General features: G+C 39.4%; 1 protein-coding gene across 2 annotated transcripts in view; it reads left to right on the plus strand.

Moving 5' to 3' along the window:
• Positions 1–14,316, plus strand: part of LOC126162177 (serine/threonine-protein kinase Pak) — a 156,409-nt gene that overhangs the window by 113,365 nt on the left and 28,728 nt on the right. For both annotated transcript variants that reach the window (XM_049918488.1, XM_049918489.1), the window contains exon 9: positions 12,983–13,120. In XM_049918488.1, the coding sequence (XP_049774445.1) occupies positions 12,983–13,120 (138 nt within the window). The remainder of the gene's footprint in view (positions 1–12,982; positions 13,121–14,316) is intronic.

Consider the following 14,316-nt stretch of genomic DNA (forward strand, 5'->3'; position numbering starts at 1 on the left):
AAGAAGAAGTCTACTTTTAAGGAATAAACATGAATCATTCTGCAAATTAAAAGCCACTTTTTACGCAATTCCTAATATGTCAAAGTGAATTTCCAGTTTATTTCAGTTTCATGCAGTTCATACCTTGTGTGTAGTGATGGCAGCAAATGGTAATCTATTCTTTCAGATGACGCATACCTTTATTGTAGTTTAATGAATCGGAAACTGACTGGGTACGGTCCTGTGTAGCTTGCGACATTGGGCACTTGATCTGGCATAGAAGTCACAGAGTGTACGAAGTGTGACCTGAGAAATGTAGTCTTGTACCAACAATTTTGTCAGCTTCGCCTGTACAGAGCTGTGCCCTGCGAACACGGCAAGCTTGCAGTCCAGTGAAAACTTACCATCATCCACAATGGCGAAGACAGTAAAAAAAAAAAAAAAAAAAATAGTGAAGATCTACGATTTGGTGCTGTCTTTATTGTGCAGCATACTCAGAAACAAGGAAGTGTTCTTAAATGTCAAAACTAGAGGTTTGTCAGATACAACAGGAAGAACATTCGCGTGTCAACATTCAATGATTTGGAAAATGTTGTTGTTGTTGTTGTTGTTGTGGTGGTGGTGGTGGTGGTGGTGGTGGTGGTGGTGGTGGTGGTGGTCGTCTTCAGTCCTGAGACTGGTTTGATGCTGCTCTCCATGCTAATCTATCCTGTGCAAGCTCCTTCATCTCCCAGTACCTACTGCAACCTACATCCTTCTGAATCTGCTTAGTGTATTCATCTCTTGGTCTCCCTCTACGATTTTTACCCTCCACACTGCCCTCCAATGCTAAATTTGTGATCCCTTGATGCCTCAGGGCATGTCCTACCAACCGATCCCTTCTTCTAGTCAAGTTATGCCACAAACTTCTCTTCTCCCCAATCCTATTCAATACCTCCTAATTAGTTACGTGATCTACCCACCTAATTTCAACATTCTTCTGTAGCACCACATTTCGAAAGCTTCTATTCTCTTCTTGTCCAAACTATTTATTGTCCATGTTTCACTTCCATACAGGGCTACACTCCATACAAATACTTTCAGAAACTACTTCCTGACACTTAAATCTATACTCGATGTTAACAAATTTCTCTTCTTCAGGAACGCTTTCCTTGCCATTGCCAGTCTACATTTTATATCCTCTCTACTTCGACCATCATCAGTTATTTTGCTCCCCAAATAGCAAAACTCCTCTACTACTTTAAGTGTCTCATTTCCTAATCTAATTCCCTCAGCATCACCCGACTTAATTTGACTACATTCCATTATCCTTGTTTTGCTTTTATTGATGTTCATCTTATATCCTCCTTTCAAGACACTGTCCATTCCATTCAACTGCTCTTCCAAGTCCTTTGCTGTATCTGACAAAATTACAATGTCATCGGCGAACCTCAAAGTTTTTATTTCTTCTCCCTGGATTTTAATACCTACTCCAAATTTTTCTTTTGTTTCCTTTACTGCTCGCTCAATATACAGATTGAATAACATCGGGAAGATGCTACAACCCTGTCTCACTCCCTTCCCAACCACTGCTTCCCTTTCATGCCCCTCGACTCTTATAACTGCCATCTGGTTTCTGTACAAATTGTAAATAGCCTTTCGCTCCCTGTATTTTACCCCTGCCACCTTTAGAATTTGAAAGAGAGTATTCCAGTCAACATTGTCAAAAGCTTTCTCTAAGTCTACAAATGCTAGAAACGTAGGTTTGCCTTTCCTTAATCTTTCTTCTAAGATAAGTCGTAAGGTCAGTATTGCCTCACGTGTTCCAACATTTCTACGGAATCCAAACTGATCTTCCCCGAGGTTGGCTTCTACCAGTTTTTCCATTCGTCTGTAAATAATTCGTGTTGTATTTTGCAGCTGTGACTTATTAAACTGATAGTTCGGTAATTTTCACATCTGTCAACACCTGCTTTCTTTGGGATTGGAATTATTATATTCTTCTTGAAGTCTGAGGGTATTTCGCCTGTCTCGTACATCTTGCTCACCAGATGGTAGAATTTTGTCAGGACTGGCTCTCCCAAGGCCGTCAGTAGTTCTAATGGAATGTTGTCTACTCCCGGGGCCTTGTTTCGACTCAGGTCTTTCAGTGCTCTGTCAAACTCTTCACGCAGTATCGTATCTCCCATTTCATCTCCATCTACATCCTCTTCCATTTCCATAATATTGTCATACAAAGCATAGATTTATAATAAATACAATTTTCCTTCCTGTTGTACCCTTCTTGGCATCTAAACACCCAAAAAAGTTGTAAACGCTTTCAACACTGCTGTACTCATAAGTACAAGATAGTGTTTTTGTGTTTGGGAAACACCTGGGAATTAATAATGGAAGTCACTTCCATTTCTATTTGCACATAACAGCATTATGATGTTTTCTTAACTTCTTTACCTCCATGACTCTCTCTCCATTAACAGAATAATATTTATGCAGGAAGTCAACTATAAAAGTTGTCAGTTTTGTCAGCATTGAACATGTATCTGGGCTCATAATCTCGTATCCATTCATGGAAATGTGATTTTCTTCCAATAGTTTCCACTTTCCTTGACCAAAGATTCACTTTCTCCACTTGAACTTTGAAATGTTGTTTTTCAAAACTATTCAACCAGCTGTTTGATGCACTAAAATTTTCAATGCCAATCTTCAGAGCAGTTTCACGAGTCTTCTCTTGCAGTATGTTTCTGCTTAAAGCAATGTTTCGACTTTGATCCTTGAAACTCCTTACAATTATATTTTCCACATCATTGAATGTAGATGTACAAATATTCTTACTTTTTTGGATCTACAGGAATTGTTAGCATTGGCGTATTAGAACAGTTTCTTATTTTTGAATTTGCCACACATTGAGATGGTGCTATATTGTATTCTTCAGCATGTCTGAAAGATTTATGTTAAGATTGTCATCATCATTGTTATAGCGCTTAGTGTTAGTGCCAAGCAATATGAGGGGGTACCCCTCCATATTGGGGGCATGTGTACTATGCATTTGTGCCACTACGTGGGCATAGCCCATCTCATTGCCAGTTCAGTGCCACCAACCTGGCTAGCTCTGTTTGTCTGCAGTGATTGTTTTTGCTAGCACTGTTTGTTCTTGTTTCATTTTTTATGATGGCAAGTTTAGGTGAACAATGTGCAGCTATGAAATTTTGTTTCCTGCTCACTAAAAATACTGCTGAAACTATTTTAATGCTGAAAACAGCTTACCAATGTGACACTATTGGAAAAACTCAAGTGTAAGAGTATTTTGCTCAATTCAAAAATGGCGACATGTTGATTGATGACAAACCTCATTCTGGATGTCCATCAACTGCCCGAATTGATGAAAATATTGAAAAAATTCTAGAGCTTGTGCTCAAAGACCATTTTAAGAACTTTTAAGAAGATTATGGAACAGTGTTTGTCATAAAAGACCCAATTTATGGCAAACACGAGACTGGTTCTTCCACCACAACGCACCTGCAAACACGGCCATCTCTGTTAACAGTTTTTAGCTGAAAATGGCATGCTCCCACTGCCCCATGCACCTTACTCACCTGACCTGGCTCTGTGTGACTTTGTCTTATTCCTGGGCATGAAAGGACACCGATTGGACAACATTGAAGAAGTCAAGAAAAAAACAAGGGAGGAGCTGTCAGCCGTTTCTAAAGATAACTAAAAAAAAAGTTTCAAACACTGGAAGCACCGTTGGGACAAATGTATTAGTTGCAATGGAGAGCATTTTCAAGAGGATAAAGTTGTTTTGAAAACAATGTAACTTTTAATAAATGATGCTGGTTTTCTTTTGTACCCCCTCGTATGGTTCCAAGTGGACATACATACAAAATACAGTACTGTTCAGGAAGGTGCATGGAAGTGGAAGCACAAATCAAACATGGAGTGAATAAATAAATATCGCTGTAAAACAGCTATATTGAGAATACTCAATGTATACATTGATATCTGCATGTGGTGCAGTACAAAGTCCTTTGCCTACTAAAGGCATTGTCATTCACAATTGTAAGTCTCCTTACTATAATTCTGTTGCAGCTGACTAAAGTCGAAGTTCCACAAAGCTAACTGTCCTAGCTATGAGTTGACATCTGTAAGGCTAAGGCGAGGTAAACACTGAACAGCAATGTATGTCACTGAACATGGCCCCCCTTGCGTCAACTTGGACTAGACTGGTTCTTCAACCACAACAATGCGCCTGCACACATAGCCATCTCTGTTAACAGTTTTTGGCTAAAAATGGCATGATCCCACTGCCCCATGTACCTTACTAGCCCGACCTGGCACTGTGTGAAGAGAAACTGGGAGTAACCTTAAGTAACTGATAAGTGTACGCTGCTGAAGCAGTGAGTAAAAGAGGTGTGTGTAAATGGTTTAAACACTTCGGAGATGGAATGGTACGTGTTAAGGGTAAGTCATGTTTGTGTCAACTGTCAACAAGCACAATCCCAGACAACACCGAACAAGTGTGACGGGTGTTTACAGACATCGGCAGCTGTCATTGAAACTGAGCAGGAGAGTAGAAGATAAGCAAAGACAGTATAAGTACTACTGTTCATGAACATCTGAAAAGGCAAAAAATTTGTGACCAGTTTCAGTCACACAGGCTGAACGATGAGCAGAAGCTAATTCATATACAAATGTCTTGGGATTTCATTGATATGTCTGACTGGAATATGCAGTTTTTGGAAACTACTTCTACAAAAAAAGAGATCTGATGCTACCAACACTGTCATCAGACCAAGCAACAGTCAATGGCGTAGTGTTCATCATCTTCCCTGCCTCCCAAAAATATCAGATTACTAAATCCAAGCTTAACATGATGTTTTTTTTTTTAAGCAAGAACTGGTGGGTTTGCCCTGAACTTCACCTTTGTGGACAGTTGAATTTCCTCCATGACAATGCCTGTCAGCACATTGCAGTCCACATGCTCAACTTTCTCACTAAACTCAAGGTGACTGTTCTTCAATGCCCTTCTTATTCTCCAAATTTGGCGCTGCCAAACTACTTCTTCTTTTAGCAACTTAAACTAGCCCTGAAAGGCTTACACTTTGCAGATGTTGGGTGTATCCAACAATGCTTGCTCACCGTGCTTTGAGCATTTCCACAAGAAGCATTTGCTTACAGTTTCCAACAGCTCTACAGCTGTCAGATTTGTGTTGTAGCTAATGGTGATTACTTTGAAGATCAGTAAATACACATTGTAACTCTTATTTCCTTTCTTTCTCGAGATCATTCACCAAACTTTTCAGTTGCATCTTGTACTAATCGCACAAATAGTCCTGAGTAGTGAGACAACCCTTACTCACACAACTTAATTAGACCAGAAATGGCGTCACCATCCACAAATTGTCTCAGTGACCCAATCGAAGGTGATGAGCTTATTGTTATATTATTGCCATTGACTATGTGGGAGAAGTTAGCTTTAACTCAACACAAAGGTACTTAGGAAGCTTATCTGTAGCCACTGACGTGGTGTACCAAGTGATGTGATGTGCACCGTGGTGTGTGTGTGTGTGTGTGTGTGACTCAGTGGTAACAGATGCGATTCAGTGAGCTATGTGGCATCATGTTTTCTTTGTGGCATCATGTCTTCTTCATACAATAATGGTGTTCTAGCTTTAATGCAGATGATACAAATCTCTGCGGTTAGATTCTCACAAAAACTATTCCTTTTCGTGCAAAAAAAAAAAAAAAAAAAAAAAAAAAATTAAAGCCATTGTTTTGGGATATGCACATGTTCTTCACTACATTATTTTTCTCATGCAACTATTCATTAAAATAATTTGAGTCTTTCGTAACTTATTGTGTCACATCACAAATTCATAATGAAATGGCTCTCTTCATTTTGCACTAGATTTTACAGTGAAGAGTTCTCAACCTGCCGGCTGGGGTAGCCGAGCGGTCCTAGGCGCTACAGTCTGGAACCGCACGACTGCTACGGTCGCAGGTTCGAATCCTGCCTAGGGCATGGATGTGTGTGATGTCCTTAGGTTAGTTAGGTTTAAGTAGTTCTAAGTTCTAGGGGACTGATGACCTCAGAAGTTAAGTCCCATAGTGCTCAGAGCCATTTGAGCCATTTTCTCAACCTGAGTATTAGCTTTGTTAGAGTGTGCACACTACTTCACTTCAGTTATCTGCATGATGGTGGCACTAGGTGACATGTCTCACTGCATGTGTGCGTGCACCTCATCCTAATCAATGTGCTTTTTAGTTAACATATGACCATACTTTTCATATGCACCTTGTATTTATTTATAAAATTTCAAATTCCCTGCAACAGGAAAAATGTTACACTATGCATATTTCCATATAAACATGCTGTCGTAACGTAGCTCATATAAACAATCTCTTACCACTCCAGGCACAGTTTGGACAAAGTATTTCAAAAGTACTTGATAAATGTTGCTGGATGGTTTCCCTTACTTGGTCCTGAAATTTTAGGATGTTCATTCCATTATCCATTACTGAATTTGGAATTGTAAATCAGAGTTCATGAGATTTATTTTTCAGGCAGAATCTACCTCCACACACAATACATTTTAGATGGTTTCTAATGAACAAGAAACATTCTTAATAGCAGTTCTTTTGTGATTTCCAGACAATATAGTTGACCAGTTTAATTGAGGTGCATCTGATTCACATGCAGTCATCTTTTACAGTAACAAATTCAACACTGTGTGTTTTTACTTGAACATCGATGTTCTCAGTTGATTTGCGAGGTTGTAGCTGATGATTGGAAAGCTGCATTTTGACTTTTACTTTTTTGTACCACATCATGCTTGCCCAGAAACTCTGATCACAATTTAGTTTGCTTTATTGGAAGTAATTAATTGAAATGCTTCATTCAAGAACTCAAATGTGTAATGAAGTTCATGCTGTGTTTAGTGGTTCCTTGAAAGATTCTTGAAGTTCCTCCTCAGTTTCTTTGAACAGTTTATGCATTTCCATCATTAATTACAACCGTGTGTCATTACTGTTTACTGTAGAACCTTGCCTGGGCATTGCAATTGACACCTTCATGTTGAGCTCAGTAAACGGTTACCGGATTTGCACATTTCCAGATGTGTGTTATTGGAAATTCAGAATCATTAGTTGTTTTTATATCAATTAATTTCCTAACAGCTAGTCCTCTTTACTCAGTTACTCACAGATTTTCACTAGTATTAGTCATTTTGGAACAATACTCAGTAAACATTGTCTGTAATGTCTGACAGTTTTCATGTCATTTATAAAAGGAAATTACAGTCCATGTCACTATTCACTGCTTTACAAAAACACTTGTACACAATGTTGATCAGACTCTGGACAATGCACCTCTGTATATTTTGCTGCAACTCAAACATGTTCTCGTCCACAGCTCGTGGTCTTGTGGTCACATTCTCGCTTCCCGAGCATGTGGTCCCGGGTTTGATTCCCGGCAGGGTCAGTGATTTTCACCTGCCTCGAGATGAGTGGGTGTTTGTGTTGTCCCCATCATTTCATCATCTTTCATGAAAGTGGTGAGTTTGGACTGAGCAAAGGTTCAGAATTTTTACGGGCGCTAATAACCGCACAGTTGAGTGCCCCACAAACCAAACCATCATCATCATCATCATCATCATCATCATCATTGTCAAACATGTTCTGCTACATTTGCTGAAGATTGTGACATTGTGAAATCCTGGAGCACCTGTTATTCTGTAAATCTATCCATCTCAATAGTATTGCTTCTGGAATTGTATGGTGATTTTCTGTTATATTAGTAGTAAACAAAAACTTACACTTAACAGTTGCCTAGTTTATATCTGTAGATTCCACAAAGACAAAATAATTTTACAATGTGCCACACTGCTACGTTGCACAACTTTGAAAACATGCATTGTATTACAGCTTTAAATCTATGATTTGTATGAGAGTGAATTGTGCCTCTCTAAGGTCAGGCATCACCACCTACTCACTTCGTGAGGCAACCAGCATTTCATTTCAATAATGTTGTTGTATATTTACTTTAAATTACAATACATAAACAAATTACATACTTCATTTAACAAGTTGTAGAAAGTGTAGCTATAATAGCTATTATGGCATTCTTGAGAGATAGAGTTTTCGGGTACACAGCGTTTTTGGATTGGCAGTGGAAGATATTGATTTTTATCCATTGTTACAAAAAATTTTCACAGTTTCTTATGTCTGTATATTATTTTGCACAGGGTATTTTCTTCGAAGTTGAAACGGTCATTATATGTACCAATATACACTGCCGAATAAAAATTGACACACCCTTTTAGAGGCTTACAATACACCAAAGATTTATTATTGCAACAGTTCATATGGATTACGTGAAATGGTTACATTTATAGATCAATAGCACAAGCAGTTCTGAGCTACCAGATACTGACCCATGCTGAAACATGCTATAGTTCAATTCTTTTATCTTGGCGGCTCACGCATGCCCGCCCTGACGCGGGAGATTGCTGCATTGCCAGTTGCACACGAAGCACGCGCCAATAGAATCAGCGCCATAGTATAGCATAGTTCGCAAGCTTACGTTTAGGGGGGAGCGTGCAGTTCATGAAGTAAAGCCACCACGGCCGCATTAACCCTTTCGCTGCTACAAAGATGTGCTCCCTGCATTCGGCGCTGTGCGCGATTTTGTCACTGCACTGCTCGCCTGTGCAGACACATCGTGTTCAGACTGCTTTGACACTCTTATCATTCGATTCCACAAAAACTATTTGGCCCAAAAATTAGATTTTTACACATCTTCTTGACTGATACCTTCCCCCCATAAATGACTTAATTTTGTTTCGATGTTCAATGCAGTGATTATGCAGCATTAAATATAGTAAACCATTGCACGAAATTTTGAAGAGTTTGCAGAGGTAAAAGTCCATAGAGTATACTTTCCGTATGGTTGATTTTAGTTGCCACAATGTTGAGAATGAAATGTGGACAAGATACCTAAATTTCATATAAAATTTACTGTATAACAATATCTCATTTAAGTACCACATAGGTGTCGTATGTAATATTGAGAAATATTTGGTCTTTCCCGACTGTAACAAAAGTTTTATTTACACTGAGCACGTTTGGCTTTATTTTAAATCACTTCAATCAATCAAAAGGAAGTAGACAAAATACATTAAACAAAACTGTGGACTTACAAAAACATCAGGACTTGAATATACCGTCTATCAGTGAAGTGCTCTGAGCTATGTCAAATATAATTTTTGTGTGTGGCACACACAAACATCATTTATTTGCTAAAACACTGATCAGCCAACACAAACGATGAATATTGTGTTACAACAGCACAAAACTACGAAAGGTGATTTGGCAATGGAGGAGACAAAATACTGTCCACTGAAGATGCTTCAAAAGAGAGAAACGCGTCTGGTCTAAATAAGTCGCTTATTACAGTTGCAGAAGAGGAATATATTTCAGTACCATTGGTAAAACTGTGACTGTGGAACAAAAACAAGAAAGAGAACATGAGTACCATTGTGTATGTGCCATACCTTTCATTGATTGTAGTGCTTTAAAATAAAGCCAAATGCGTCCGGTGTAAATAAAACTTTTATTACAGTCACGAAAGACGGAATATTTCTCAATATTACATACGACACCTATGTGGTACTTAAATTAAATGATATACTGTTATACAGTAAATTTTATATGAAATTTAAGTATCTTGTCCACATTTCATTCTCAACATTGTGGCAACTAAAATCGACCATACAGAAAGTATACGCTATGGACTTCTACCTCTGCAAACTCTTCAAAATTTCGTGCAATGGTTTAATACATTTAATGCTGCATAATAACTGCGTTGAACATCAAAACAAAATTAAGTCATTTATGGGGGGAAGGTATCAGTCAAGAAGACGTGTAAAAATCAAATTTTTGGGTCAAATAGTTTTTGTGAAATCAAATGATAAGTGTGTCAAAGCAGTGGGAACACCATGTGTCTGCACAGGGGAGCAGTGCAGTGATGACAATGCGGGGAGCACGTGTCTGCAGCAGCGAAAGGGTTAATGAAGAGACAAAGCACTAGAAATTTCAAAAAATTGCATTCAAACGAATATAATTCGTGAAGTAAGGCACTTCGATATTGTTTTTAAATAATGAAAATATTAAGTACCGCACAAGGTTTGAACTCATAACCTTTCGCATAGAAGCCCAACACCTTAACCATTACGCTAACGCAGCTGACTACAGAACGCCATGAGGACTCTAACACGAAACGCAAAATACTGACAAACACTGTTGGTATGACTATGAATTACTCGTGCTTTGTCGAAGTACAGTAGGAAATAAACAATTACCGCTGTTCTTTATTGCGAAAAAGCGGTTCGTGAGATTGATACAAATACCTCTCCTTGCTATCGCCTGAATTAGGAGTCTTATTGCTTGTTTGGTTTAATTAATTAATAGAATATGAAGCAATTGGTATAAAGAATGCTTTTTCCAAACTTTCTATAAAAGAAAGTCTGCTATCAAGACATTGCTTTTTTTTCTATTACTTTATTTATGACTGAGCGTTTCTAAAACTGAAGACACTCGTCCATGCTCTGCACTGCAGTTGAGATCTGGCAATGTCGTTCTCTTTTCATTGGCTGACTGTGTTTTGTGACGTCAGATGCGCAGAACGAACCTAAACTCGGCCGCCAACATAATTGACACGCACTTTAGTAGTATGTGGTGTAGCCCCCACAAGTGGCAGTGTAGACACTGACTCCGGCATCCAGGCGATTGTACAGATGACAGATACTGTGCTGGGATGCATTATGCCATGCCTGCTCCACCTGTTCACCTAGTTCTGTAAGAGATGTTGTTTGACAAATCTCATGAGTCTCTTCTTGTCCCATTATATCCCACACATGCTCAGTTGGAGACAAGTCTGGAGATACTGCTCGCAAAGGAAGTTCCTGCACGTCTTGCTGAGCATGATGAGTTTCTCAGGCAGAATGCATGCGAGCATTATCGTGTTGGAACAACACATCACCTCCCGTTGCAGGAACGGGTCCAACATTTTGCATGAACCATGCTCGGGTTTGTGTCCCCTCTGGAAACAACAAAGGTGAATGAGTGTTGTTACTTTTCTCACCCCAAACCATAATGCCTGGGTTGGGGCCTGTATGTCGTGGGTGAATGCACATATGAGACAGCACTCACCAGGTGGTCTATGTACAAGTGACTAACACCTGCTTGCAGGCAGAAGCTGCTTTCATCGCTGAAGACTACAGTACGGGATTCCATCTTTCAAGTGATTTTCTGATCACACCAGTCAAGCCATGCACGTCAATGCTGTGGCATGAGTGAAAGACGTGCTAGAGGTGTACCTGACTGTAGTTCCACTGCTAATAACTGATTCACAACAACTCTTGTTGATACATCTGGGCTCACAAGCCCTCTTACCTGTTCTGTGATAGCTGTACGATCTGCCACTGCCACCCTTACAGTGATTCTGGTGGGCTTCGGTGCTGCATGGATTTCCAGAACCTTGTTCATGGATGTGAGAATGTTCATGTTAGCACTGACACCAGCATCATTGCACAACCAACACAGCACATCCAACTTGGGTGGTAATTCTTTGAAAGGTCCATCCCACCACTCAGAAGGCCACAATTTGACCCCTTTTATGCTCAGTCTGTAGGTTGTAGGAAGAGCGAGTGCATCTCCATGGCAGGGTCCGACTTACCAAACAAAAGCGCTGGCAGATCGATAGACACACAAACATACACACAAAATTCTAGCTTTCGCAACCAACGGCTGCTTCGTCAGGAAAGAGGGAAGGAGAGGGAAAGACGAAAGGATGTGGGTTTTAAGGGAGAGGGTAAGGAGTCATTCCAATCCCGGGAGCGGAAAGACTTACCTCAGGGGGAAAAAAGGACAGGTATACGCCCGTAGATGCACGCGCGCGCGCGCGCTCGCTCACACACACACACACACACACACACACACACACATCCATCCACATATACACAGACACAAGCAGACATTTGTAAAGGCAAAGAGTTTGGGCAGAGATCGCTGCCCAAACTCTTTGCCTTTACAAATGTCTGCTTGTGTCTGGGGGGTATGTGCGGATGGATATGTGTGTGTGTGTGTGTGTGTGTGTGTGTGTGTGTGTGTGTGTGCGCGCACGCGCACGCGCGAGTGTATACCTGTCCTTTTTTCCCCCTGAGGTAAGTCTTTCCGCTCCCGGGGTTGGAATGACTACTTACCCTCTCCCTTAAAACCCAATCCTTTCGTCTTTCCCTCTTTCCTGACGAAGCAGCCGTCGGTTGCTATATATATAGCAACTGACGGCTGCTTTGTTTTGTTCACTTGCTATCTCTTTGTTTTGTTCTTCAACTTACATGTGTGTAGTGTGTGAAAGTACTAACACATAGCAGAGCTGTATGCTATCCTCATGTTGTTCGAGCAAAAGTACATCATCCTGCTATAGTACACAGGAAACAGACCAGATGTCTGTACCAGCCAATAAACAAATAAAAAATAATTAATAAACAAATGTTATTGGAATTAAAGAACTTCTATTAGAAAATAATGGTGAGCACAAGATAAAAGGTAAGATCTTCAGTGATTGCATAAGGGTAAATTACTAGATCAGAGTGTGGTAGCTGAAGTGCCATTGTAAATGTCTGGAAATACGTAGAGTACACATTAGTGTGAAAGTGTTTATCCTTTGTATGTGAGATGACTAATTTTAATGCTGTTAAATGTGCAGAAAACTGAACTCATTGTTGTGTGATGTGTTGGTGCAGCAGTGTGTGTGTTGTATGCTTTGATACATATGTAGTATAAGAATTGGAAGCCAACAGTTCAATTTTAAGTAACTGTAATGCAAATCATGCTTGAGATACAGAATGAAACATTGGAAGGAAAGTCTTTGAAATCTTTCCAACATAAGATGGTCTTAATGTACACTTAAAAAAAAACATAATGGTGTATCAGTTCTTGGTTTCTAAAATTGTTGATCAACTTTCAGGCCTTGTATCTTATAGCAACGAATGGAAAACCTGAGATAAAGGAGAAAGAAAAACTCTCTCAGATATTTCAGGACTTTCTAGATCAATGTCTTGAAGTGGAGGTAGAGAAAAGGGCAGCGGCCTCAGAATTATTGAAGGTATGACTATTTTTTTCTTTTGTAAGCACCAGGTAACATGTTCCAATATTTTATATATGCATTTCTGCATCTTTGAAAATAAACTGATGATGGCCGTGGCACCCAGAATAAAATTGTGTACAATATGTAGTTTTAGTTACAAATCAGAAATTTTACTCATTAGTATTTTTACCGAAACAAAATATGACTTTTAATCATCAATATTTTATTTTTATTTCATTTTTCTATACAAAAAAGCAAAGTGGTTATAAAATTACTAAAATGCTAGCATCAGACAAGGATTCAAATGAGACTCTGAGATTAGAGGATATGAAATTATATAAATAATAAATGAAACATGAAAAGCAGCAATAAATGCTTCTGAAGGGAAATTGAGAATTGCAAAGGCACAATGAAGAAAGGGCAGGAAGAAATTGAAAAAAAAAAAATGACATAACAGGAGAAATTAGTGTCTGTTGAGAGGACAAAGCATATGATGTTTAGACAAAACTTCATACTGAGCAGTTCTGTATTCATCTGCTGGTGGCATTTTGTTATGAATTTGTATTCAGTCCTGAAAGGCTGTTTCTCTCTGTCTTAACCTTTAGAGTGTCCTACTTATTCCCAATAGTACCTCTGTTACCCAGTTAGTCTTCTGTGAGGGCAAGTCAAAAATTATTTACACTTTTCACTCTACCATTTATTAACATGAAGCTACATATATACATTGCACATCATTTTTCTACATAATCTCCCTCCTTCTCAATGCACTTGGCCCAAAGGTCAAGGAGCATACGTATTCCTTCCAAATAAAAGGTTTTCGGTTGGTCATGAAGCCATTTTTGCACCGCATTTCGCACGTCCACATCTGAGGAAAATCTGCGACCACACCAAGCATCCTTGAGTGGCCCAAACAAGTGAAAGTCACAAGGAGCAAGATGTGGGCTGAAGGGGGGGGGGGGGTTGTTCCAATGCCTGAAATTTCATCTTGTTGATGGTTTCGATAGTGTGACGCGTGTGTGGCTGTTCATTGTCATGCAGTAACACCTCCTTCAACAGCAAACCGCAGCATTTGGTGTGAATTGTTGGCCTCAGCTTCTTTTCCAACAATTCACTATACTCAGCACTATTGATAGTAGTTTCCTTTTCCACGAACTCTGCCAGTATGGGCCCCTGTGAGTTCCAAAACACAGTTAACATAACCTTTCCTGTGGATG

Source organism: Schistocerca cancellata, chromosome 2 (genome assembly GCF_023864275.1).
Source record: "Schistocerca cancellata isolate TAMUIC-IGC-003103 chromosome 2, iqSchCanc2.1, whole genome shotgun sequence".
Classification (NCBI taxonomy): domain Eukaryota; kingdom Metazoa; phylum Arthropoda; class Insecta; order Orthoptera; family Acrididae; genus Schistocerca; species Schistocerca cancellata.